The following is a 25,219-nucleotide window of genomic DNA, read 5'->3' on the forward strand; positions in this document are numbered from 1 at the left end:
TTAGGGCCCTATATATGTACTATGAAGTATCAACTACTGTACCTTACGTTACACAACAGTGTTACCTTTGTTACATTTTTTTCCTCAATACCTCAATTTCTTGCCAAAAGGTAAATAATTAAGGACTTTTTTTCAAGACTTTAAAACATATCAAAAATAACATGTTCTTAAGATCTAAAAATAAATGAATACCCAAACCTTCATAAATATTTTTTAAACAGAACTTTGAAGCAACCTGAGTTTTTGCAGTGTGGATACTATAAATAGTTATCTGGATGTATAAGTGATATCTAGAGAACACAGCAAATAGAATTTTGATCATTAAGAATCTGCGCAAGGCCAGTGTGTACGGACTGCCCAGATTTATTTCCTGACCACAACGGAAAACAATATTGAAGTTTCAGAAGTGCAGCTCTTGCACTTGTCAGGTTGATGTAGATTTGTATCCTGCACATTGGCTCTGGTTGTCTGTATCGTTAATACAACATGAAAAATGTTATGTTTTCTTGCAGATCTAATAACTTCTACTTGGCTATGTTGCTCTTTATGTTATTCTTGTGCATGTTACCAACTATTTTTGCTATTGCCCGATATAAACCATCTTTAAGCTGCGGTCCATTTAGGTAAGTTGTACTGAAATAATAACTGTAGTGAGTTGTTAGTTCCCTTATCTCAATAAATTAAACAGTTTTCAATGGAAATATTGCTGGATTACTGATAAATAAAAGTTAATTTGATGTCCTACTTATAATTAATATATGGTGTCCTACTTATGCCAAAAATGTCTAGTTCAGACATAAAATGGTGTTAAACTACCTGAATATATACAATGGTATCTGACCCAAGTCTTTTAATCTATTTTATCAGCTGCAGACATTTTGCCATTATCTGCATAGTTCAGTTGTAATATGTTTGCATGATGTAATGGAATTTACTACAAGTCATATCATCTCTGAACATCAAGAACAAAAACAACGAGCACCTTAGGGGCACCTTAGAGACTAACAAATTTATTTGGGCATAAGCTTTCGTGGGCTAGAACAAAGTATCTCATGTCAGACACCCTCAAACTGAGGCACCCAAAATTGGTGAACACATGGAAATTCTGGCCATATTTTAAAAATAGATTGATTCCATTCAATTTTTCCATTGATTTCAATGGGAGCTGGATTAGTCATAATGGTCTTGCATAAAAATATGTTTTATTCAATGCAATATTACTTTCAAATGATAAATGCTGACAATTTTCTTAGAGTTCAATTCAACTTTTTCCCCCTTAGTGGACAAGAGAAAATATATGATATTGTGTCTGAAACAATTAAAGCAGATTTTCCTGTATGGTTCAACACAGTGATTAATTATATCAGCAGCCCTGTAGTTGTCCTCCCTGCATTATTACTTCTATTGTAAGTATTTTACATTTCATAGTGATATTACTCTGTATCAGTACTGTATCTATCTGTAAATAGTTAAATCTTAATAGTTGGGGGAAAATATTGCGTGACAGTAATTTTATAAAACCAATTGGAAAAGTCTTGTTGAATTTATGGATTAGGGATCAGTCGGGAGTGGGAACATGCTTAAAGCATAACATCAAATGTTTAAGATAAACACTTCCTCCTTCAATTAGTTTCACTGGAGTGAGTGCTCTTAAATATTTGATGGCATGATATGGCCATTTGATTTTCAGATTCATATGAGCCAATCTATGTTAGTCTTTAATTTAAACAACAAAACCTAGCACAACAGCCCTTTATGGGTCCAGCAAAGGCCAGTAGTGGTAAAGTGTTGAGACACAGTTAACAACCATTGCCAACGACGTGGAATACTGGGTTTGCTCTCCCAGTGTTCAGTAAGGTTACTTGCTGTCAAGGCTTGGCCTAATAGTAGTTCTATGAGCTTTCCAGACCTCTGTTTCTCTTTCAGGAGTGTCTCAGAAACCAATCTTCTGTTTATTATTGGTCAGTAGTTCAGTATATGACTGCACACAGGGCTTAATCTGTCATCTATAGAAGCTACTCAGTCATCCTGATTACTGACAGGATAAATTAATTATCAAGGCCTGCTCTCAAATGTTAATTTAATATAGCTTTCTGCAGTCTCTCCAGTCCTTTCCACCCCACTCCTTAAATAATCACATCTGGGAGTTGATATTTATTTTGAGCTGTTTGAAAGATACATCACTTTCACAAAATATCATTCAGCCCATATTTTCTCCTTCATATTCATTGGATATGTTAATTTCCTATGATCAGGCCTGGAAAAAATTAACCTGGTCACTTCATTTGAGCCAGGCAGATGGGCATTTCCTAATTAATAACTCCTCCACTGTTCCCTTAAAGATCTTTTGTACCTTATCTCTGTTATTGTTTTGTTTCCTATTAGTTTCCACCTAACATCCTCGTTTGATTTAACTCTATGCAGTCAGGCAGGATAACAACAAGCAGGTAAACCGAGGTGTATATGATATTCATAAAAAAAAACCTCATGCACACATTCTCCACAGAGGATGAGAAAGATGTTAAGAGAAATAGCCATTGCATAGCAAACACTTCACAATGTGCAGAAGCATTATATTATACTAAGTTGCATTGTGTATTGAATATGCAAACCTACTATATTTTGTATGGTGTCCTCAAAGCTGCTCCTATATTCTGCCCATCTCCACAAAAAGAACTTAGTTTTGAAAGCTAAAAGAGCAGGGGGAGGGAGTGAATGCCACAATATGTATTATTTTGTTTCTGTGTGCAGTACTCAGAATGAAGGTCTAGATTCTCAGCTAGTGTGAATCAGAGCAGATCCATCTGGTCCTAAATATGTTAAACAAGAAGGTGGGATTTTTGCACGTGAAAATAATGCATGCACAATTGGGAATGTCTGTTGAAAATTTAGTTTTTAATGTCACCTATCTGTTAAGCTGTGAAACTCCAAAGAGTTAACTGCCAGACCTTCAAAAAGCTTGTTTGTCTTTTGCATCCCTGTCCCAATGCAACGGACAAAGCTGGAGAGGAACAGAAATCATATTCCATTTCTGTGCCATGTGAGCCTTTCTGAAAGAACATTGCTAGGAATGTTTCAGATGTGATTCACAGATAGCCCTGTGTTCCTCTCTTCTAGCATGCTAATTTATTACCTGCAGAGTATTGCAAGGTCATTAAAATTCACCAACAGGCAACTGAGGATGCAGATCCAAAGTGTAAGTACTGATTGAAAACATTTATTACACGCTTCTTGGTGGCTTTTCACAAAGCACTAATCTTAACTAAAATTCTAAAGTTGATTTAAGTGTTTTGTATCATAAAACTAATCCTGTATTCATACCTCTTATTTGCTAACTTGTTTGCCTTCTAACATCCAAACTATTAATTAATCATCCATATATTTATATTTTTTTAGGAAAGAACCGAAGACAAGAAAAAGGTGGTTCACATAGCAGTAGGTAAGTTGGGAGCTTTTATAAATACATCTGTAAATAAAGCATTTGGCCATTTTTATCTCTTGTATGCACAGTAAGTACAAATAAAAAATATATTGGGTGCAGTATAAACCTGATACTTCTAGTGTCAGTTTTAGCATAAGCCTAGCATTCACTGTAATTGTTTTTATCCTATGAGGTGATTATGCGATGAGGAAATTATTATACATTTTACAACTGATAATAAGTGAAATGTGGATCTCTCTAAAGACCTTCTAAAGGCTTTAGGTTGCCTAATCAAATTAAAAGCATGGGGCCAGATTCTGCTCTCATTCATACTAGTGTCAAGCTGTAGTAACTCATTGGCTTAAACGGAATTTCTGTGGATTGACATTGATGTAATGAGAGCAGAATCTGGCCTATATAGTGTAAACTAGTTTGAATTATTAGCAATAGACTAGCAAAAGAATTTAAATCTAGATGGAATGTTCAGTTTCACCTTTATCTACTAATTACTGTGTAACAATGCTGGTAGCGTTCAAACTTATACATTCATGAAACCCCTCATTCAAAAATAAACGTTTCTTACTGGGCCAAATCCAACAGACACATTAAATGGTGGTATATGTTATTTGTTGGGTCAAGAAGTAGGAATGTAGTATGCAGCAATAGTATACTATTTGTAATAGAGAATATAGTATACAGTAATATTTTACAATTGGTAGTATACAGTAAATTAGACCAGTATGGTTTGGGGGGGCTCAAATTCAGCTCTTGGCATTGGTGGGTGCAAATGCCACTGAAGTCGATGGAAGCTTCGCCCACTTACATTAGAGTTTAATTTGGCCCAGCTGCTGTTAGTAATGGTGGAACATAAGCTCAACTGATGCTCTTGGGAAGAGAAGGCCTTATCTTTATATCCTCCAGTTGGTTTCTTTTCCTATAATCCTCATTTCATGGATTTGGTGTGTAAATTACACTAATTTTGCATACGTACTAAATGCCAAATCAGTGCAATTTACAATACTTTTGCCACTTGCAACAATTTTCTGATCAACAAGCACCTGACATGCATTGGGCATCATCTATCCAGCTGGGTTCTTATACTGACTCCGATCACCACACCATCTCGGTGCTCAGTGCTTGTCTCCACTGAATTTGCCCAGAGGATTCTATGGGAACGCCATCCATTTACTGCAGGCTGAAGTTGAACCAATTTGTTTTCCTTCTTAAAGGTCTGACAGCTCAAGTTACAATCACTCTTTGCTTTTTCTAGCCAGAATCCAGAATTTAGAGGGAAATGACAAAAGACCAGAGCAGGAGAATGACCTCACCAGTCAGGAGTCCTCAGCTCGGTCATCAACACCCCGAAAGAATGGCAGCGTCTTGAATTTTGAATCTCCAATGACCAAAGGCAACAGAATACAAACAATCTCACAATCTATACCGCAAGCTGATATTTCTAGGCCAGTGAATATAACTCCAACCCCCTTAATACCAACTCCCACTGTTCCTAGCATACAGAGGCGTAGAATTGAGCAGGTTGCAAACAGGTGAGGCTGTCTCCTAGTTCTGAAATGAAATGTATTTCAATATGTCCATGAAATACTTGTTTTTATTTACAAAATCTGTGTAACCAAATTAACTCTGTCACGAACAAAACATTGGCAGAATAGTTTTTAAAAACAGCTTTGCTCACAGGCACTTGGCTACTATGGAATGGGAGCAATCACCTTTGATTGTTAGAGTGGATTATAGTACTTTTGTGCGGATATAGTTTATAAAGTTCCTAAACTTGTTTAAAGTAAAGATAAAACCCTCCAAATTACACTACATTAAAAAGCAATTCAAATAGCATATTCTTTTCATGAAATTGACAAATATAGTAAAGGTAAAGCAATATGTCAGAGGATTCTCTAAGCCTTAATGAAAATTAATTGTTACATATTTTGGATGGCTTTGTGATTAAGGCATTTGCTTGTTGCTTAGGATGTCTGAGCTGGATTTCTTGCTCTGCCACAATTTTCTTCTGTGACCTTGGGCAAGTCACTTAAGGCCAGATTATGAATGAAACTCACAGTGTAGATCACTTGCTCACATGAGTAGCCTATTTGACTCCAGTAGGACTTGTGTAAGTAAGGGATTCACAATCTGTCCCCAAACCTCTGTGCCTTAGTTTCCGCAGCTATTTAAAAAATTGATTATTTACCTTCACTGCAAGACTATTTTGGGGATAAATATGTTACTTCCTTTTTTTAAAGGTACTCAAGTGTTGTACATGGAAGTGCAAGTGAGCTCTGTAAAACAAAGCCCTACACTCCTGTGACTTTCAAAAAGCGTGTTGAAGATGTTCATTCTGAGCCTCTTTTTAGGAAAGGTATCCAACAAGTAAATCCAGACACTCTTGGGGCAGAAGCTCCAGCTTTTGAGGGACGCAAAGTGCCCACCACACGGTATTTTATTGTTAATGAACATGAATCCCGCAAAAAGCTTCTCCGTTCCACTTCCCGGCTCCCAAGGCATTTCAGAATGGAGGAGTCAGGAGACATAGTTGAATTATATCCAAGGAACGTCAGAAGATATGTGGTTCGAACACCACACAGGACATACTTCCCTCACTTCAGTGAAGAGGAAGAGGAGGAGGAGGAGGAATTAAGGAGAGACTTGATAAGCAGATCCTACCGTCCACGCTCACTCTCAGATCTTCGCCCAGCTCCCCGATTTTACATTGGTGAACGTGTGGACAGTCAAATCCTTACTGGCAAGAATCTAGCTAAACTGCACTACAAATCCTGGGACGATGGCTTTGAGCTAGAACGAGAGAGGCACCCACATTCCCACAAAAAGTCACACATGAAACATGTGGATGTCGATCAGCACTATCCAGAGCATCAAGTGAAACCTAAATCCAAGCATAAACTTGAACAATCTCTAACAGAGTCGGATTCCATTTCCATTGGATCCAGCAGTGATCAGCAAACCAGCAGCAACGACCAATACATCCAAGTCATTCATAATAAGGAGAAATACCTGAAATCTGGGGCAAAGCTTACCAGAAAGAAATCAAAGACCAGCATTGACCTAAACATGTCTGAATCTAATGAACTGATATGTTCAAATGTCTAGGAAAATGCTCCCTTTGTTTTGTGTTATGAACATATGTATTTGTGGAGACCTTTTGGCTGCCATTTGAACCACAGAGAACCGTTGAAATATAGTCTTCTGAACAACAGTATATGCAACTGCTTGATGTGGAGAAAGCAGTATTTAGCGTTCTGTTTAATTTTAATTGTACCCAAGTACAGTACGCATCACAGATGCATTACAAAAATCTGGAGAGAGAAGTATTTCTGCATTATTGCTCATTACTATACAGTAAAAATAAAATATGTACATGGGGCTCCAGGAATAATTAAACCCATGCAAAAGTATGTCAGGGAGGTTTATTTTACCTTCTTCAAGCTCTCAAATATGTGCATAATTTTCCCAGTCCCAACTGAAAATGCCATAGTTTGAAGAGGTCTGTGTTATCCTAGGAAAAGGATATCCAGTCCATCTCTCTGAAAATAAAGGCTTCTTGCTTACAGTACATTTTATAGTTGTGTGTCAGTCTAGTAGAAAGCTATGTTGTAGCTGGAACAGAAGGTATGGGCTTGATTCAGAGGTTACTGGGTGAGGTTCCATCGCTTGCTTTATGCGCGCGCGCTCTCACACACACACACACACACACACCCATCCATCCCTCTCACACACCCTCTCTTCCTCTCTCTCTGTCACACACACAACCTCTCTCCCTCTCTCTCACACCCCTCCATTCCTCACTCTTCTCTCCCTCTTCCACACACTCCTCTCTCCCTCTTCCACACACACACACCCCTCCATTCCTCTCACACCTTCCCTCCTTCCCCCCCACATACACACCCTCTTTTCCTCTCCCTCCCTCTCTCTCCCTCACACACACACACACACACTCTCACACCCCCTCTCTTCCCTCCCTCCCTTCCTCACACACACCCCTCTCTCTCACACCCCCTCTCTCCCCTCCCTCCCTCCCTCCCTCACACACACCCCTCTCTCTCACACCCCCTCTCCCCCCTCCCTCCCTCCCTCACACACCCCCCCCCCTTTCTCACACACCCCCTCTCTTCCTCTCCCTCCCTCACACCCACCCTCTTTTCCTCTCTCTCCCTCCCTCCCACACCCCGCCCCTTCCTCTCACATGCGCCCGCCCCTCCCTCTCAGCCCCGGCCAGCTCGGGAAGAGGGGGTAGGGCGCGCTGCTGGGGGCGGGCCGAGCGGGTGGAGCAGCCCCCAGGGACCGAGCCGCGTCGCGCCCGCCACGCTGGGGCGCTGCTAACCCCCCGCCGCCGGGAGCAGAGGCTGGCGCTGGCGGCCTGGGGAGGCCCGCCCAGGAGCCCCGGCGCCCCTCCCACAAAGGCACGGGCAGCGCCATCAGGTGAGTGGGAGGCGCTGGGCTCGGCCCAGGCTGGCAGCGCCTATCGGCGAGAGCCCGGCCCCCTGTGGGCAGGGGCTCCTCCGGCCGGCCCGGCGCATCGCCGCACCCGGGCCCGGCGCTCGCCATGGCTTACCAGGAGCGGGTCCGCTCGCTGGCGGACACCGTGCAGCTCTACCGGAAGGACCCGAGTGGCTGGCAGAGCTGTAAGCGCACGGTGAGCAGGCAGGGCCCGGGCTCCGGAGCGAGTCCACTGGGGACATGGCAGCTCTGCCGCCCCGCTTCCATTTCTGCCTCCGGTTCCCGTTCCTCCCTCGGGGCAGGGCAAAACCGGTCACTGGTTCATCTGGGCGCTGCCGCAGGAGGGTGTTGGATCCCCTGGGGGAGCATTCAAACCGTGGCCGCCCCTGCGGGGTTCTGGGTCCCGCTGCTGCTCTCTCTCTGGTCTTCCTGGATGCCCATCACCCTCGTGTCTGGGCGCCAATGACAAACAAGGGTCGGTGGCCGGGGGACTTAGTAGGAGGCGCTCAGCCCCCTGCAGACTAAGGCCGGAAGTTATTTCCCAGATTTGTGACTCTCCTGGCAAAGTATTGGCAGCTAACAATGATCAGGACTTTGTTGTGACAGTTCAGACCTTTATACAATTCTGCTAACGGTTAGCTCTGAGGTAGGATTTGTAATTAAAATCCTAGGAAGTTATTTTATTTGCCAGCCCTTTAGATGGGTCAGTAATCACTGACAAAGAAAACTAGCTAGCACAGTTGCCAACTTTCACGCGATAAATAAGCACCCCGACTTTCACAATATGCCAAAAATCAAGCTAATCCCATTTCAAAACAAGCAAATCCCTAAGAACCCCAACACTCTATGTGACTAGATTCCCCCCAGCATGCAGTCTGGGAGTGTGGTGGGCGCGCTGTGCACCCCTGCTTCCCCACCCCCTCACCCTGCCCCTGCTGCCAGGAGCCAATCAAAAAAAAAAAAAGGAACAAGTTGCAACAAGCTACAAGCAAAACAATCTATAAGCCAAAAACTAGCCAACAAACAACTCACAAGACAATTAAACCAAAAATAAGCCCAATTTCTGTTTTTTTTTCCATGGGTTTGGCATGTCGACTAGCTAGCTGTGGCAAAGAGATTAGCCTGTTAATTGCTACATGAAGTCTGAAGGCTGTCTTCACTTATTTCACTTTTGATAGAATGAAGTTTCAATTTATTGGAGACCATCAACTGAGTTTTCTGGCAACATGTAAGTAAGGTATTCAAAAATTACAGGGGTGAGGGCGGTGTCTGTCTGTGTGTGAGTGAATAACTCTTACCTGTTGGGGTAAAGGAGCAGGAGAAAAATGCAAAGTTAATTTTAGTTTCATGTTTGTTTTCTTACAGATACAAAGGAGATGGAATAGTCTCTGCAAGTCCTGAGGCTGTCTGGGAGTGCTTAAAACCAGAAGCTGGTGGACTTAGAACAAAATGGGACCAAAATGTGAAGGACTTTGAGCTGATTGAAACTATTAGTGATGTAAGTTCCATGAAAATGTTACGGAGCATTGTGGTTAAATTCCCATCACATCACATAACTCCAGAGTTATATTGTTTTATCATGCTTACTCTCATAAGTGTTCATTCATAATATTTTAAACAATAGTTATTGGTAAAATAAGGTAAACTTAAAAAAATAAAATATACACATCTGTGTTTAACTAATGAAGAGGTTTCTCACCACCCAACAAATGCAAAGTCATTTATATATTTAACTCTGAGCTTGGAGTTTAAGGCATTTTGCCACCACAACACATACTGCATTGAACTCATCCTGCCTTTCTTCAGTACCTAAGCACACCAACATGAGTGCAGGGAACATTCAATTGAATTTCAGAGCCTTTCATTTTTATCAGCTTGTGAGAATCTTCACGTTACTTAGAATTAAATACAAAAAGATACATTTGTAAACTACTTATGAGAGAGTCTTCCATTCTGTATGTACAGACTTGTCCAGCTTATATAACATTCACCATTATGGTGGACCAGATGTTTAGATACAAGGGAACTGTGTTAAATTTCCTGTGGGATAATAGGGCTATACACCAAGTTTGATGCAACAAAGTTATTATCTCCCTGAAATTGGAGTTTGTAAATTACTACATCTATGAGTATATCTGTGGGTGACTCTCTGCTTAAAGAGCATTGTGTTGCTTGTTCTTATGGCATTGGATCCACCTCGCATCACTGCATTGTCCCATAAAAATGCCCTTGAGTCAAGACTTAGTGGATACATTTATTCACGCTGAATAGTAAGTTATTCTACAAATTTGTGTAATTGAAATAAATGGCACTGCTTGTCAAGTAAGCATGATAACAGATATCACAATCTCTCACTTATTATGTTAGAAGCACATCACTGCATTTATATGTACATATACAGTGTGATTTAATGCTGTTTGTATTTTGTAGACTATCTCTATATGCAGAACTATTACCCCATCAGCCTTCATGAAGATTATTTCTCCAAGAGATTTTGTAGATGTGGTGCTAATTAAGCAGTATGAAGACGGGACTATAGCATCTGCTGGTAAAATAGTTAAATTTCCAATCCATTTATATTATATTGTATTGTATTATATTTTATATTAACAGTAAGTTAGTGAATATAACTGAAAATCTTCCAGGATATATTCTTTTTGTTTTTCAAAATATATATGTTTGTTAGATATACAATAAAAATCTTGGTCAGAAGATGCTTAGTCAATAGTTATTAGCTTATATTAGTGCTTAATTACATCATTATCGCCATATAGAATATCAGCAATATTTACACTCTTCAGTCAGTGATTATACCGTTTGCTTATTGTTCTTTTTCATAGCGTTCTTCTGGGAAGGAACAGATATTTCAGTTAGTATTCAGCTGTGTACATTTTTTTAGAGCTTGTAGAAGTGCCTAAGAAAGTTCCTTTGGAGGCATTGCCTCTGATCACTTCATAAGATGTACTGAAAGCTGTTAAATTTTGCTTAACTAAAGCCAGTGAAGAGATGTGCCCATAGAGTACCCCACTAGTGATTAGTTTTCCTGCAGAGAGCAACTATTTCAAGCTGCTGGTACTATGTGCATATATTCCTCTTTCTTTCCTCACATTCATTTACATCTTTTATTAAGTCGTAAGTCAAGAGTCTCAGTGCCCCACAGTGCCTCTTTGGATCACCAGGCAGGACTCTCTCGCGCACGCGCTCTCTATAGATAGATAGGGCAGTGAGCCTAGGCCTTCTCAAAAGACCAAGAGAGGATCATCTTTGTGAAATGCGTTTATCTTTACTTTTAGATTAGAGTGCAAGCAACTCAAGTTACTATTAAAACACTGTGGTGCCATAATACTGTACAAGCCCAGTAAATGTCTTGAAGTGCCTTGATGTACAGTCCATACCAGCAGAAATCATTCCTATAATGCATGCAGTACTTTGATTTATAGATTTGATGACCAGAAAGGAATATTATGATCACCATGCATAACACAGGCCAAAGAACCTCAACCTCAAGAATCTTTGATTAGCTTTCATCGTAAATGCTTGTCAGCTGGCGGTGTTTACTGTGGTAGAAAACTTTTACTGTTAGTGATTTTTTTTCTTATAGCAACCAATGTGGAACATCCACTCAGTCCTCCCCAACCCACATACGTTAGAGGGTTTAATTATCCCTGTGGCTGTTTCTGTATACCTGTTCCAGGGTAAGAAGTCTATTTGAATATTACATATGCTGTACTTGAAAGTCCTATCCATAGCTATCGTGTGTGTGTTAATGTGCACCATTCAACAGAGAACCCTCTGCCAGTTACTGGTTTATATCTGGTTGTGGCTGGGTAGACATTGTCATTTAAACTTAGTGATGTTCAGTGCCCTACATGAAATGAGTTAGTCTCTTTTTTCCATTTCCTAGCGGACATCTGTTAACATTACAGAAACTATCATCACAGTGGGTATCCTCATTGGCATTCTCAGCTGAGAAGCCAAGGATTAAGAATCTGACCCAGTAGAGCAAATAAACATGTGCTTAACTTTAGGTATATGGGTAGTCCCACTGACTTCAATGAGGCAATTTCACTGACTTAAAGTTCAGCACATACTTAAGTGCTCTGCTGAATCAGCCTAAATTAACTGGGAAATTTACTATCCTTTCCTTGTAGGGGTAGGTAAAGGCAAATTGATGGGAGAGTAATTGGGACGTTTGCTTTGTGCCCATTCTATGGAACAGGCATAGAAATATTTGTCCACAGATAACACGTAACTGAAATATAAGAAATCTTATAAAGTTTTACACTTCTGTTTGTAAGATGAGTTGCACTGATGTGTTGTTTTTCCAGGGTACCAGACAAGACCCAAGTCCTCACTTTCTTTCAGACTGATCTTGGTGGCTATCTTCCCCAGACTGTAGTGGACTCATTCTTTCCGAGCAGCATGGCTGGATTTTACAGCAATCTGTCCAAAGCGGTAAAGACAGTGAAAACTCGACCGGCATTTTCTCAAAGGAAATACGAGTCTCGTTGCTGAAACTTAGAAGGGAGGGTTCGAAAAGCTATGATTGGTGGCATTACAGATTAGATTAAGATAAAAATGGAAGAAACGATGGGATCAGAAACCGACCTACAATGCCTTTCTAACAATAGAGATAGGTAGGAAAGTTGAAGTGGGAACAGTTCCTTGTCTCAAAGTCCATTTTTAATATAGGATTTATAATTTTTGTACCTGCTTTTCTGTTTAAAAATGCACTACCTTGTGATACTGTATTTTTGTAACTATTAAAATAAGTGACATTATTCCAGCAGTATTCCAGAGGAAATTCTGCTGCCCCCTCCTGGAGGAGAAGCCACACTTCAGGCCTGTTTATGATCATACTTCATCTGTGTAAACCAGGTTACTCCTGAGGGAATTCTGCCCCAAAAATTTAAAATTCTGCGCTAAAAAATTTCTGCACACAATATTTTAAAATTCTGCAAGTTTTATTTGTCAGACAAATGTGGAGGCTCCAGCATGGCAGTGGGGAGCACAGGTCACTTGCTGTCCAGCCTCCCTCCCCACTCCCAGGACACTGACTCGTGGTGAGGTTGCACCCAATCCTGACACAGCACCAGGGCAGGGCCGGCCTCAGAAACACCCCAGGGCCCTGATCCTCCATGCCAGATGTACCAGGTGTGGGGCAAGCAGGCTCAACCAGGCAGGATCCAAGTGTGGAGGGGCTCGGTGTGGGGTGAGAGGGTTCTGTATTGAACAATCTGGATGCACAGAGGCTCTTTGGAGGGGCGGTTCCAGGTGCAGGTGGTTGGGGCTCAGCAGCGGGTCTGGGTGTGGGGGACTCAGTGGGGGGGGGAGTCTGGGTGCTGGAGGAGTGGGGCTTGGGGATCCAGGTACAGCTAGCTGGGGTTCAGTGGGGTGGAGGTCTGTGGGGGGGCTCGTCAGGGGATGCAGTTGCAGGGGGTGGTCTGGGTGCAGAGGTGGGGGTCTGGGTGCAGGGGTTTAGATTCAGCGGGGTGAGGTTCAGGTATGGAGGGCTCTGGGGCATCTGGGTGTACGGGGTGAGGCTTGGGGGGGTCTGAGTATGGGGGGTTCAATACAGGGGGTTGGGCGGACAGGGGAGCAGCTCCCCGTACAGCGACCCCTCCCCTGTGGCTGAGGAGCGATGCTGGCAGGAAGCAGGAGAGGATGCTGAGCTTCCTACAGCCAGGGAAGGTTTCTGGGGGTGGGTCTAGCAGCTGATCCCAGGTCAGGGTAAGAGCCACTATAGTGATTTACCTCTCCATGAACTGCTCCAGGTGCCTGAAATGATGTGCCTGCACTGCTAGGGAAGGGTGCGTGACCACTCTTGCAGCTTCCCTTTGCTTCCCTGTCAGAAAATCATTTTTCTGCGGGGAAGCAAAGAAATCTGCGGGGGACATGAATTGTGCGCAGTGGTGCAGAATTCTCCCAGGAGTGAAACCAGGAGCAGCTCTGCTGAAGTCAATATAGTTCCATCAGTATAAGTGAGATCCGAGGGAGCCCTGTTATATCTCAGATTCTACCTAATGACCCATATGAAACAATGTTCCTTTCTGAAGGGGGAAGCTAGCTCCTTTGCTGCTGACATCAATATAGTTTGAGATATTAGATTGGGACCAACCCCAAAAATGGGATAGACCACAATGAATTGGGTAGGTGAGAACCTATGGACCCACTCATTCTAGACTATAAGGGCCTGATTCAGCATGCACTGAAGTTCGACTGAGTTCAGTGCTAATGTTAAGCATATACTTAAGTGTTTTGCTGAATCAGGGCCTAATATCCTCAACCAATTCACAGATCCCTGGGCCTTGTCCTCTCCCATCATCCCCTTTCTACCAAAAAATTCTGATTTACAAAATGTCATAAATCAAACTGCACTGACATGATGGCAATAAATAAAGAGATGTATTAAAGTACTTTACTTGTCATTTTTCTAACTGCATTAGAAATGATCATGCATTTGAACAATTTTCCAATATGTTGTTGACAGTGTTGTGAACTTGTGAATCGTCCTTTCTGTAAAGTATTGTGGACTAATCTTGACTGACTTGTTCATAAAAGTAAGACATTCTTGTTTCCGTCTCCAAGACGGACACACCTCAGGGTATATCTTAGGAAATCAGCTATTTATGTAAAATACAGTGATGTGTGCAGTCTTCAAAGGTATTTATATATCTGGTTACTTAGGTAATGTCAGAAGTTATTATAAACAGCATACTATTCATTTATCCTTTTACAAAAGAAAAAATGATCATTTGTGATTGAGTTGGAAACATGTTAATCAGGTTGCAATTGTAGTGCTTTTACTTTATTATGTATTTAATTATGTTAATACATTTAAATTTCTGTTCATGTGTTGTGGTTTGTGGGACATTTATGTACAAATATTTCCACTGTAGTTTTTAATGTATGTAATAGAATTTTAGGGAAGGGGGGTTAAATTTAGTTTCTTTTGTGACTGAGGCTTTTAAAACTTGCCAGTGGGAGTAGCAAATTAAATAAACTATTTTCTGTTTCACATTTTTGTTCTTCTGAATTATCCTTTAACTCTGTCATAGTGTCCCCTCAACTCCCATTGCCAATGAGACTTAAAGGAGCTCTGCACCTTTCAAGATCGCTCTGTGCTATCTTGGGGCTTTAGGCCAATCCTGTGAGGTTGGAAATGCCCTTAGCTGCTCAGACACTCTGGAGATGGCTGCAGGATGAGGTAGATATTTTAGTGATGGGGGTGGGTACTCAGCATCTTGCAGGATTGAGCCCTTCAGCTGTTGTCTAGTCCTGGTTTTTTTTTTGTTTTTAACTTAGACTGCTGCATAGTGCAACTATGAAGAATGACAAGTGCTTCTGTGAGGGAGAGGTTTGGGCCCCTGTCCTGCAAAGGCTTATGTTCATGCTTAACACACCGTGAGTTGTCCTACTGACCACTCACTGTGCATGAAGTTAAGCATGTGTGTAGTCTTTGCAGGATGAGGGCCTTGTGTTTTTTAAGTACCCAAAAGATCAAGGGTTTATCTAAACCTTAGGCCTGATCCAACCACCTTCACTCATGCCTGTAGTCCTTTTGAGGTCAATGGCATTACCCATGAGTAAATATTACTCAGAAGGGCAGAACCAGAATCTGAATAATTTAAAGGATCGGTTCTGTGAGGTGCTGAGCACACTTGGTTCAATAGAATCTGAGGGTGTTCAGCCCATCACAGGACTGCTCTGTGAGCCCTCTACTCTGCCAAAGTAGGCTGGAAATTTGTAAGTACTGGCTGTCTTGTAAGATTGCTGGGACTTCCTGCTTTTGGGGGAAACTGGAATATTGGGAGACACTTCTGTTTTACATGGGACATTGGCATTCCTGCTTTTGGTCTCTGCCAGAACCGGGAAATGCAGAGGTTCAGAAACCTAAAAGACTGGTAGCCAGGAGAGGGAGGAGCACACGGGTGATCTGAAATTATTACAACCTTTGTAAAGCTTGGTTCAAGTTTTGGATGATTTTTTTGTTAATGACTAAAGCTGATGCCAGCGCAGGCCGCCCTATACAAGGGCTATTATCTAATACAATCTTTCTTTCTGCCCTGTACAAGGTCTGTTATCTAATACAATCTCTCAGGCTTTCTGAGCAAGGCTGTGAAAACCCACAAAAAGAGTTTGACCTGGCTTTTGCAGACTTGAGCCAGAACAGAACTGAAGAGCTCAGGGCCTGCTTCGCTGTACAGCCGCTAAAGTGACCACTGATTCAGATTTTTCATGTTACCTGTGTCAGTGGCTCTCAACCTTTCCAGACTCCTGTACAGGAGTCTGATTTGTCTTACGTACCCCTGAGTTTTACCTCACTTAAAAACTACTTGTTTACAAAACGAACATAAAAATACAAAAGTGTCACAGCTCACGATTACTGAAAAACGGCTTTTTCATTTTTACCATATAATTGTAAAATAAATCAATTGGAATATAAATATTGTACTTACATTTCAGTGTATAGTATCTAGAGCAGTATAAACAAGTCATTGTATGAAATTTTAGTTTGTACTGACTTTGCTAGTGCTTTTTATGTAGCCTGTTGTAAAATTAGGCAAATATCTAGATAAGTTGATGTAGCCCCTAGAACAGAGGTGGGCAAACTACAGCCCACAGGCCACATCCGGCCCGCGGGACTGTCCTACCCGGCCCCTGAGCTCCTGGCCGGGGAGGTCCTTCCCCTGCTGTCCCCCCTCCCCCGCAGCTACACAGCCACACAGGCAGTGCGGCTTGCGCCCACCCACCTCCCAGTCTTTCTAAGAAGCCTGTCCTGCTGCTCTGAGCGGCATGGTAAGGGCGGGGGGGTTGGAAAGGGGCGGGAGGTCCTGGGGGGCAGTCAGGGGACAGAGGGCGGTTGGATGGGGTGGAGGTTGCGGGGGTCAGGAGACAGGGAGCAGGGGGTGTGTGGTTGGGGCGGGGTCCCGGGGGAGTGGTCAGGGGACAAGGAGCAGGGGGCGTTGGATGGGTCAGGGGTTCTGAGGGGAGCAGTCAGGGGGCGGGGGCCAGTCTGTTTGGGAAGGCACAGACTTCCCTTCCCAGCCATCCATACTGTTTTGCAACCCCGATGTGGCCATTAGGCCAAAAAGTTTGCCCACCCCTGCCCTAGAAGACCTCTGCATTCCCCTAGGAATACGCATATTCCTGGTTGAGAACCACTGATCTGTATAGACAGCTGCTTTAAAAATGTTGATCCTCCTGTATACACACTGCGGAAATGATATTTACTTAGAAGTGGCTAACCAGATGAGATTTCACATGTGGGGAGAGAAAGAGAGGGAGCTAAACAGGAAATTGTAAAATTATGTACTGTGCAAAAAAAGGAAATCATGGCTTGACTAGACTCTTGTATTGCTTATCTTCGCATGGCCTATTACTACAATATTTTTTTTGGCTGTTGATTAAAGAATAACAATTGCTTTTGCCCTTTAGGATTAACACTGTGGTATGTAATAATCAGCGATCTTAATGTTATGTCCCTATATTAACAAGGCAGGTCTGAGGAGACCAAAAGGACCACAGGGCAAAGAGGCACTGTCTTGACCAAACTAAGTAGCAACTTTAATCTCTCATAAGACAACTCTTTGGAGCAAGGACTGGCCTTTTGTTCTGTTTATACAGCATCTTTCCGATAAGCCCCTGGTCTATGACTGGGGCTCCTGGGTGCTCTAATACAAATCCTAGTGATAATGCAGTGTTAGGTGCATGTACACAAGAGACTTATTTTGAAAACTTGGGGCCAATAAAAATATGTAAAAACTTGTCTCCGTGTTTAAGTCCACTGCATATTTTGAAAATAACAAAACCTCTTAAAATTCTACTAGCAGTGGTAACAGTGGAACAATCCGTGGTTGGTGCTGCTTTCAGCAACATCTCTTTAAACAAACGGGGGGAAATAATTGGACTGTTGAACCATAGATTCTGATGCTCTTAGGGCTTTTTTTTTTTTTTTGTCATTCGTATTGGTCATACATTCATTTACTGTATATGAACTAGCATGAATCACAAAATTTGTTCCCCTCTTGTCTTTTAGTTTTAGCACAATAATAAATTAAGTAAATAAGTTACGGTTGCATTAACTTTTTGTTACTTTAAATTCTATTGTAAGTGCTAGAAATATATAGAGGAGGTCAAGGAGGTAATATCTTCCAGGGCACTGTACTAGTAGGTATTGAAGACTGGTCAATTCTTGGGTGTACCCTGACAAAGATGCTGTAGTACGCTATCAATGTTTACACAGCACTCTCCCTTTGAAGCAATGGCATGCCTTGTGTAACCATCAATGCCAGATCTGTCCCCAAGGTATTTAGTATTTCCAGTCACCAACTGGCTCAACGAGCCTTAAATCCCATAAGCAATCATTGGTATTTTCGTTTTAAATACTAATGCAGTGATGTTAAAAATTACACAAACTATATAACCAGGTTCAGTTCTAAATGTCCTTGTTACTCTGGCCCAGATTTTTAAAAGCATTTAGGTATTGCTTTGCTCAGTGTTGCAAGGCCTAAGTGACTTAGGAGCCCAAGTCTCATTTTCAGAGGTGACTTCGACACTTAGGGACCCATTGACTTGTAATGAAATGTAGGCTGCTAAGTGACTTTTGATGACTTAGGCCCCTGCATCATTTAGGCATTGCAGCGCTGAGCAGAGAAATCCCTGAATGCCTTTCAAAATTCTCAACCCTGTACTTAAGATATTTTTAATTCACAACGCAACGCCTGGGCATTGTGAGGGCTTTTCAGATTCTTGTTTCACAGTAAATACTGTGCTGCGGTACAATGTTCTTCAGATGCATGTGCTTAATTTCCCACTCAGACAAATGAGATTTGCATCTATATTAGCTTGATTCTCTACTCTGTCCGATTTAGGGGTGGGAGCGCTGCAGGAAACCAGTCACAACTCCTGGATTCAGAGCTGCTTGGCCACTGAGCAAATGATTGCTGTTCAGTGCAACTCTAACTTACGTGTCAGGGCTGTTATGCCAGTGGAGGATAAACTGGAGCTCTACTATGTCCTGTCCCGTCCTCTCTTCTCCCTCTTCTGACCCCAGAATATCCCCAAACAGCCTCTTTTTCCCCCCTTACAATGGGGGTGTGGGGCAACTGGCGTAGGAGGCAGCAGAGCCAGCTTTATGCTAGCAAAGAATTCCTCTTTATAAGAGATATTCTGTACTGGGCGGCCCTGGCTCCTTTGTGCTGGATAGAGCCCATCCTTCTTTGGCTGCTTTCCCTGCCTTCCTCCCTTCCCCATGTGCTGGAAGCTGTGGGGAGGGAGATTTAGGAGCCAACCATTTCTATTCTGCACCCACTGTTACGCAGTCCCCAGCTAGGGTTTGTGGTTAGTCTCTGGAGCAGGACTGAGAATCTGCCCTACGGTTTTGGCCTGTTTCTAATTTTCCTTAAATTTGGTGGTTAAATTAACTTTGCACACTAGTCTGTGACACCATCAAATGGATTTATATAAGATAGAGAGTACTGCAATTTTCACACATTTTATTACACTCATCATATTAAGACCTTTTTTTAGCATTCTAGAATTTGCAACAGCTGCTTATGAATATTGTAAAAGAAATTGTATAACCTTCTCTTATTCTGGACAACTTGCTTTGAGGTTGCAAAGAGACCTGTAAAACTTGCTATATGATCATCTGCACTTTCACAATATTGGTGCTGTGTTGGTAAATGGCTTTAAGTAATGAAATGTTATGGGTGTGTTTGTTTTAATCCTGGCAGCAGTTTCATACTTCTCCTTGCAAAGTTTCAGATGATGTGGTGGTAACAGAACTTGGATTTTTCCTCTTGATGGTAGCAGTTATGGGCCCATCAGGTAATGCCTTGATGATATTCCAAGCTTCAAAACGGGTGAGTCCTTGCATAACAGTTGTGTGCACTTGCAGTAGCTCATCACCAGGCTGAACAGTATTGCTCTGTTCTGATGCAATTCCTGTGAGGAGACAATGAATTTACTTAAGTTTTTCTGTGTGGGGAAATCTTTGTTGTTGTAATTATGGATAGCTGTACTAGGATGTTACATGGAAGATGTGCACATCTGATGCACAAATGGGAGAATCAAGTATTTGCCACAGTGCAAATGCAGAGACCTCCAAACCACTGAACACATTGTGGACAAGTGCCCCCTCTTTTCATTTCCAGGAGCTATCGCAAAAGCACACTCTGCATCTTTGGAAGGCCTCAAATGGATTTCAAACCTTTCTGCTAACTTGTAAATGTTGCCATTTCCATGCAAAAGAAGAAGTGTGTTTCTGTATAAATGGTATAAAATGCGTCTGGTCTAATTCCAGAGCAAGGAGTTCATCCCGCACAACAAAATGTCATGCTGCAGTTTCAATAAAAATTATCATGGGCCGGATCCTCATCTGGTAGAGATCAGTCAATGGAACTACTCCAGTTTACCGCAGCTGAGGATCTGACCGTGGGTGTGTGTGTGTGTATAATATACATATAAAAGAGAGAGAGAGTGTTTAAACACCTCTACCTTTAAAAATCCTGTTGATGATGATGGGTTTATCTCCATGGATGGAGCCTTTCCCTCCTTCCAGACTGAATCCTAAGCCAGCAGGTGTCTTTTCCAGAGTTACAGTGCAGATTGTCTCTTCGGTTGCTGGAAAGAAATAGAATGGTATCAGGAGGGGTACAAAATATTCTGAAAAGTGAGAACATCTGAACAAAGAATGAGTTTTTGTTTGTTCAATTTTGTGTAGGCATGTAAATGATAGAGCAAAACAAGGCAGAAAATGACCATTTGCTTCATCTTTTTGGTCACCGTAAAGTTAATTGCTCCTACAGAAGGTTATGGCAGGGGAGGGGGATGTATTTTTTATGTGTTGAAATCTGAGCCAAATGAAAAGGTTGGATTTAATATAAACGGCATTTGCTTGAATTACATAAACATGCTAGGGCCACATTAACATTTCGATATACTGTATATATTCCAAAATTAAGTGTTCAGTACAAGTGACCTGATGGTGATATTAAAACAAATATTACCTAAACAGCCAGTAATGTTTATTTGGGGTATGTAAATAGGATTACAAAACTCTGACTTCTGAAAAAGAAATCCTAAGAACAAAGATCATTCTACAAAACTGTATGTCCTCCATATGTTTTGAATATAGCCAGCTGGTGTGTTAGAGGCCAGAGTATGATTTAGGTAATCTGGAGAAAGTATCCTTTCAAATAAAATATTTTTCAAAACACAGGAACTTTTAGGGGCTTGAAATGAAAGTTCATTACTGCTCACATGAGTAGCCATTATACATACAGTTAGTCCTGTTCACTTGCTTGACATTATCTGAATTTTTTCAGAACTCCATTTTGAGGAATCTTGCTTTTTGGTGCAGTTTAGTGAATTATGTAAGGTGTATATATAACTTCTTAGTAAAACTAACAGATTTATAATATCTTTATTTATTGCATTTTTCCAGCATACCTTTCCCCCACCAATATTAATTGATTTTTTGTTCGTACACAGCTGAGCCCCAAATCAGCACCTACCACATAATTATACAGAATAAAATAGCATATGTTGTTTTGCATGAAATTGTCAATATTTTATGTTACAAAATTGCAACTCTGATTTATATTGAAGACTGCATAGATTTCAATCTGTAATTTCATAATGATTATTTATATATACACCTAGAATCCTGATCCGGCTGATAGATTTTGCAGGACTGGGACTTAGGACAGCAGAGAGCAGTATCAATTGAGTAACAGGTTGTTTAAAGCCGACTTCCTGGATTTTTAAACAGTTGTACAACTTTTAATCACAACTCCAATATTTGTCTAGCTAAATCCCATGCAACCCTTTGTAAAGGGCAAGGATTCTGTAGTGGTGAGAACAGGGAGGTATATAAATATCTAGATAGGTAGCGGATGTGATTTAATGCAGGAGTAAAGTACTCACTAGCTTCTGTTGTGGTTTCACTTTCTGTAGAATACGTAGTAGAGTCAACGGAAACATTAAGACTTTTTTCTTCCTCTTTAGCTCTTTTAGTCACTACGACAGCTTGCCTTGGCAGTCGAGCCTGGCGCATGATCGCCAAGGCATCGTTGTGAGTGGCACCTTTAAGAGACTTTCCATTAATGGATAAGACTTCATCTCCTTTCTGGATAGTTCCTTCCTGAGATGCTAGTCCATTAGGAAATACTCTGTGAACCTATTAGAGACCCCAACCACCATAAAAAAAAGAGAAGATGTGACTAAATCTCACAGTTAGTAAAGTTTAAATGTGACACATTTTCATTTCTTAGCAAGAAAGAAAGCTGATTTTTAAGGATCATGTATTGTAATTGTTGTGGTAGAAGCCTATTAAGATGCAGGAGATACTGGATGGCTTGTAGCTGGTACCAGCTTATGCTATCAACCATCAGATTTCACAGAGTCTAACCAGGTCAGTCATCTTGTCCTGAACCTGCACCATTGACTTAAAGAGAGAGAGAGAGAGAGAAAGAGTCAGGAATCTGAAAAGAGGGACTGGTTATTTAGTAGGTGACCATCTTCCTCTGAGTCCATGCTGAATCTATGCTGCAGTAGGTATTGTGCTCCTGAAGGCCTTGATCACTACTGATGATTAAATATCCCATTGCACTTAAAATAGGCATGTTAATCCCAGTTTTCTGGCAACATTCCATTCCAATTTGCTAATTATCTTCTGCAACCATAAATTCCCATTTAGATATTCATATTCTTTTCCATTTCCTGTCCTATGCTGCTTATGTAGGGTTGCTGGGTACTGTTAAGGAGCTACATTTTTTTAAAAAGAAGTTCTGAAAAATTGGAGTGGCAAAATTAATTCCATTTTTCTTTTTGTCACTGTAACTTTTTCAAAGTTCAAAAAGTTCCAGAAAGTAAAACATGAGGGGAAACTTAGATATTGTTTATTTGTTTGTTTGCATAAGGTGACAAAAAGGGGACAACCCAAAACTCTGAAAAAAAAAATTTGAAAACCAAAATGAAATGACATAACCCCAATTCAAAATTCAAATTTTGTTTCAAAATTTTCCATTTGAAATATTTTTCTGCAGAAAGTGTTCATTTTTGATTAAACCCCCCCCCCTTTTTTTTTTTTTTTTTTGAGAGAGAGAGAGAGAGAGAAGATTTTGCAGTTGAAACTACATTGGCTGGCTCTAATTTTCTAATGTTTCCTTGTGTATAGACTGTTACCATTCCCACCATATTCTTATTTTCTCTAGCCTTGAACTTGCCTAGTTTCTTTAATCTGTCCTCATAGGTCTTAGCTTCCAAACCTTTTCCATTTTTGACGTTCTCTTTTCAACCCATTCCATTTTTTCTGCCACCTTTTTTTGGACTGAATGCTTATTGTGGGAGTATTTTATGAGAGTGATGCTACTTACAGTAACAACTTTGTTTTCTAGATCGATTCCTCCTGCCAGGCTGAATCCAAGACCAGCATCTTCTTCTTTATGCAAAATTGTAACCTGAATATCATCAAATTGCTAAACACAGAAAAATAAAATAATTTCAGATACATCCTACTATAATTCAAGATTACTAGAAAAACTGTATATTTTCTCCTGTATCCACTGTGTATTCTGCAAACTCTGTCTTTGTTTTTATTTAATGGGCTAACTTCACCTTGCTATCATAACTTATGAATGAGTTTGTGTCTAAAAGTTTTGCTGCTTCAGTGAATGTGCTGTAAATTACAATATATTAAAGATCACTGATCACTACTGAAATAGAAATAGAAAATATTATTGGCTCAGTGGTGAGAACTGAGTACATGGTCTTCTAACTCTGAGAGGAAAAACTTTTGTTATCTACAACTCGTCCTACTCAATGAATAATGGTCTGTGGCTCAAAAAATTACTTCTAAGCCTGGTTGCTATTTTTAATGTACATTTGCTAACGTTTTAATTGTAACAGTAGCCTGAAATGAGCTGTTTCAGTCTGTTACCCTTTTAGATTACAGTTAATATGAGGGAAAATATCTCTTTTTAGTAGCATATACTACAGTGTTCTTAAGGATTCAAGTATAACACTTTTTCTTAAGAGAAACTGATTCACTGATCTTTTCTTGTCTCATAACAATGTGCTTTTCAGTAGCTGGATGCATAGTTTGGTTGACAGGCCACTGAACTAAGAGTGAGAATGCCTGGATTTTATTCGCCACTCTTCCTCTGTTTATGATGATCTTGACCAAGCCATTTAGACCAAAGTCTTCAAAAATGTCCACTGCTATTGATTGCCCAAACTGGAGACAATTAAGGCCTGATTTTCTGCTCTTCTGAGCTCCCACAACTCCTTTTGAGTCAAATGGGTGTTCGCTGCCTCTGAAAATCAGGCCTCTTTAAGGTATCTCTAATTGGGTACCTAAAATTGGTGCACACTTTTGAAAATGTTGGCTTTGCCCTCTCTGTACCTCAGTTATCCCATCTGTAAAATCGGGCTGATAATTCTAAGCCATCTTTGTAAAGTGCTTTGAGATTTATGGCTGAAAGAACTGAGCATTACTATTACATATTGATACTGGTGTGTTTGTAAAAATTTCACATAGCAAAGATTAAACAGTAGCATCCGCTCCTCAGTTAGGCTGTCTTTGAGCATAGTGTGTACAGAAAAGTGGACTTACCTTTAAGGTAGCCTCATCTAGTGATTTTACTTCTTCTATAAGCTTCTTTAATTCTTCAGGGGAAAGCAGAGAGATGACTGATTGCCCGGACACACCAGATGCTTGAGATGAACAGTGTTCCTGTTTCTCTTCCTCTTTCCCACTGTCTGTTAAACTCACAGTATAGTCTCTCAGTTCAGAAAGGCTTTCCCATTTTGAAAAGGGAAAAAAGAAATATTAATTTGTGATAGCGGCTTCCACACCATGGCACAGAACAGGCAATTCTGGAATCTTCATCTTTTGATCATACTAGAGTTTACCTGGTAATTGGCCAAGTGGTTCAGATCTCTATTTATTTGTTCCCAGTAATACCTACTGTAACATACCAAGAGGTGGCAGGGCTGTCTCAGTAGGGTGACCAGATGTCCTGATTTTATAGGAACAGTCCCGATATTTGGGGCTTTGTCTTATATAGGCACCTATTATCCCCCACTCCCTGTCCCGATTTTTCACACTTGCTGTCTGGTCACCCCATGCCTCAGTGATGACACGCCTGTGTGAGCATTCTCGTGAAGGAATAAGAACCCTCTTGAATCTTTGCCCCCAACCAAATTGAACCTTCCCTGAGCATTGGAAAAAAGTTCAGATAACTTTTTTTTTCTTTTTTAACGTGACTCTGAACTTCCCAGTTATACCTGGGATTGGAAACGGGTATCAAAAGTACCACACTC

At 41.0% G+C, this 25,219-nt stretch overlaps 3 protein-coding genes across 26 annotated transcripts in view; 2 read left to right on the plus strand and 1 right to left on the minus strand.

The window, feature by feature from the left end:
* Positions 1-7,004, plus strand: part of TMC3 (transmembrane channel like 3) — a 482,220-nt gene extending 475,216 nt beyond the window's left edge. For all 24 annotated transcript variants that reach the window (XM_048868309.2, XM_048868305.2, XM_075133148.1 and 21 more), the window contains 6 exons: positions 513-623; positions 1,281-1,406; positions 3,118-3,196; positions 3,397-3,439; positions 4,692-4,968; positions 5,677-7,004. In XM_048868309.2, the coding sequence (XP_048724266.1) occupies positions 513-623; positions 1,281-1,406; positions 3,118-3,196; positions 3,397-3,439; positions 4,692-4,968; positions 5,677-6,541 (1,501 nt within the window). In that variant the 3' untranslated portion in view covers positions 6,542-7,004. The remainder of the gene's footprint in view (positions 1-512; positions 624-1,280; positions 1,407-3,117; positions 3,197-3,396; positions 3,440-4,691; positions 4,969-5,676) is intronic.
* Positions 7,005-7,906: 902 nt separating this feature from the next.
* STARD5 (StAR related lipid transfer domain containing 5) lies at positions 7,907-13,213 on the plus strand. Its single transcript, XM_048868300.2, has 6 exons — positions 7,907-8,084; positions 9,067-9,116; positions 9,254-9,386; positions 10,319-10,436; positions 11,490-11,583; positions 12,217-13,213. Exons 1-6 carry the CDS (start codon positions 7,995-7,997, stop codon positions 12,401-12,403), a joined length of 672 nt encoding a protein of 223 aa, XP_048724257.1. The 5' UTR covers positions 7,907-7,994; the 3' UTR covers positions 12,404-13,213.
* A 6,156-nt stretch (positions 13,214-19,369) lies between these two features.
* The window catches only part of IL16 (interleukin 16), a 64,227-nt gene continuing 58,377 nt past the window's right edge, over positions 19,370-25,219 (minus strand). The window contains exons 20-24 of the mRNA XM_075133149.1: positions 24,510-24,693; positions 23,272-23,373; positions 21,821-22,073; positions 20,390-20,515; positions 19,370-19,837 (exon numbers count right to left, since the gene is read on the minus strand). Of these exons, the coding sequence (XP_074989250.1) occupies positions 19,632-19,837; positions 20,390-20,515; positions 21,821-22,073; positions 23,272-23,373; positions 24,510-24,693 (871 nt within the window). The 3' untranslated portion in view covers positions 19,370-19,631. The remainder of the gene's footprint in view (positions 19,838-20,389; positions 20,516-21,820; positions 22,074-23,271; positions 23,374-24,509; positions 24,694-25,219) is intronic.

Source organism: Caretta caretta, chromosome 10, assembly GCF_965140235.1.
Source record: "Caretta caretta isolate rCarCar2 chromosome 10, rCarCar1.hap1, whole genome shotgun sequence".
Lineage (NCBI taxonomy): Eukaryota > Metazoa > Chordata > Testudines > Cheloniidae > Caretta > Caretta caretta.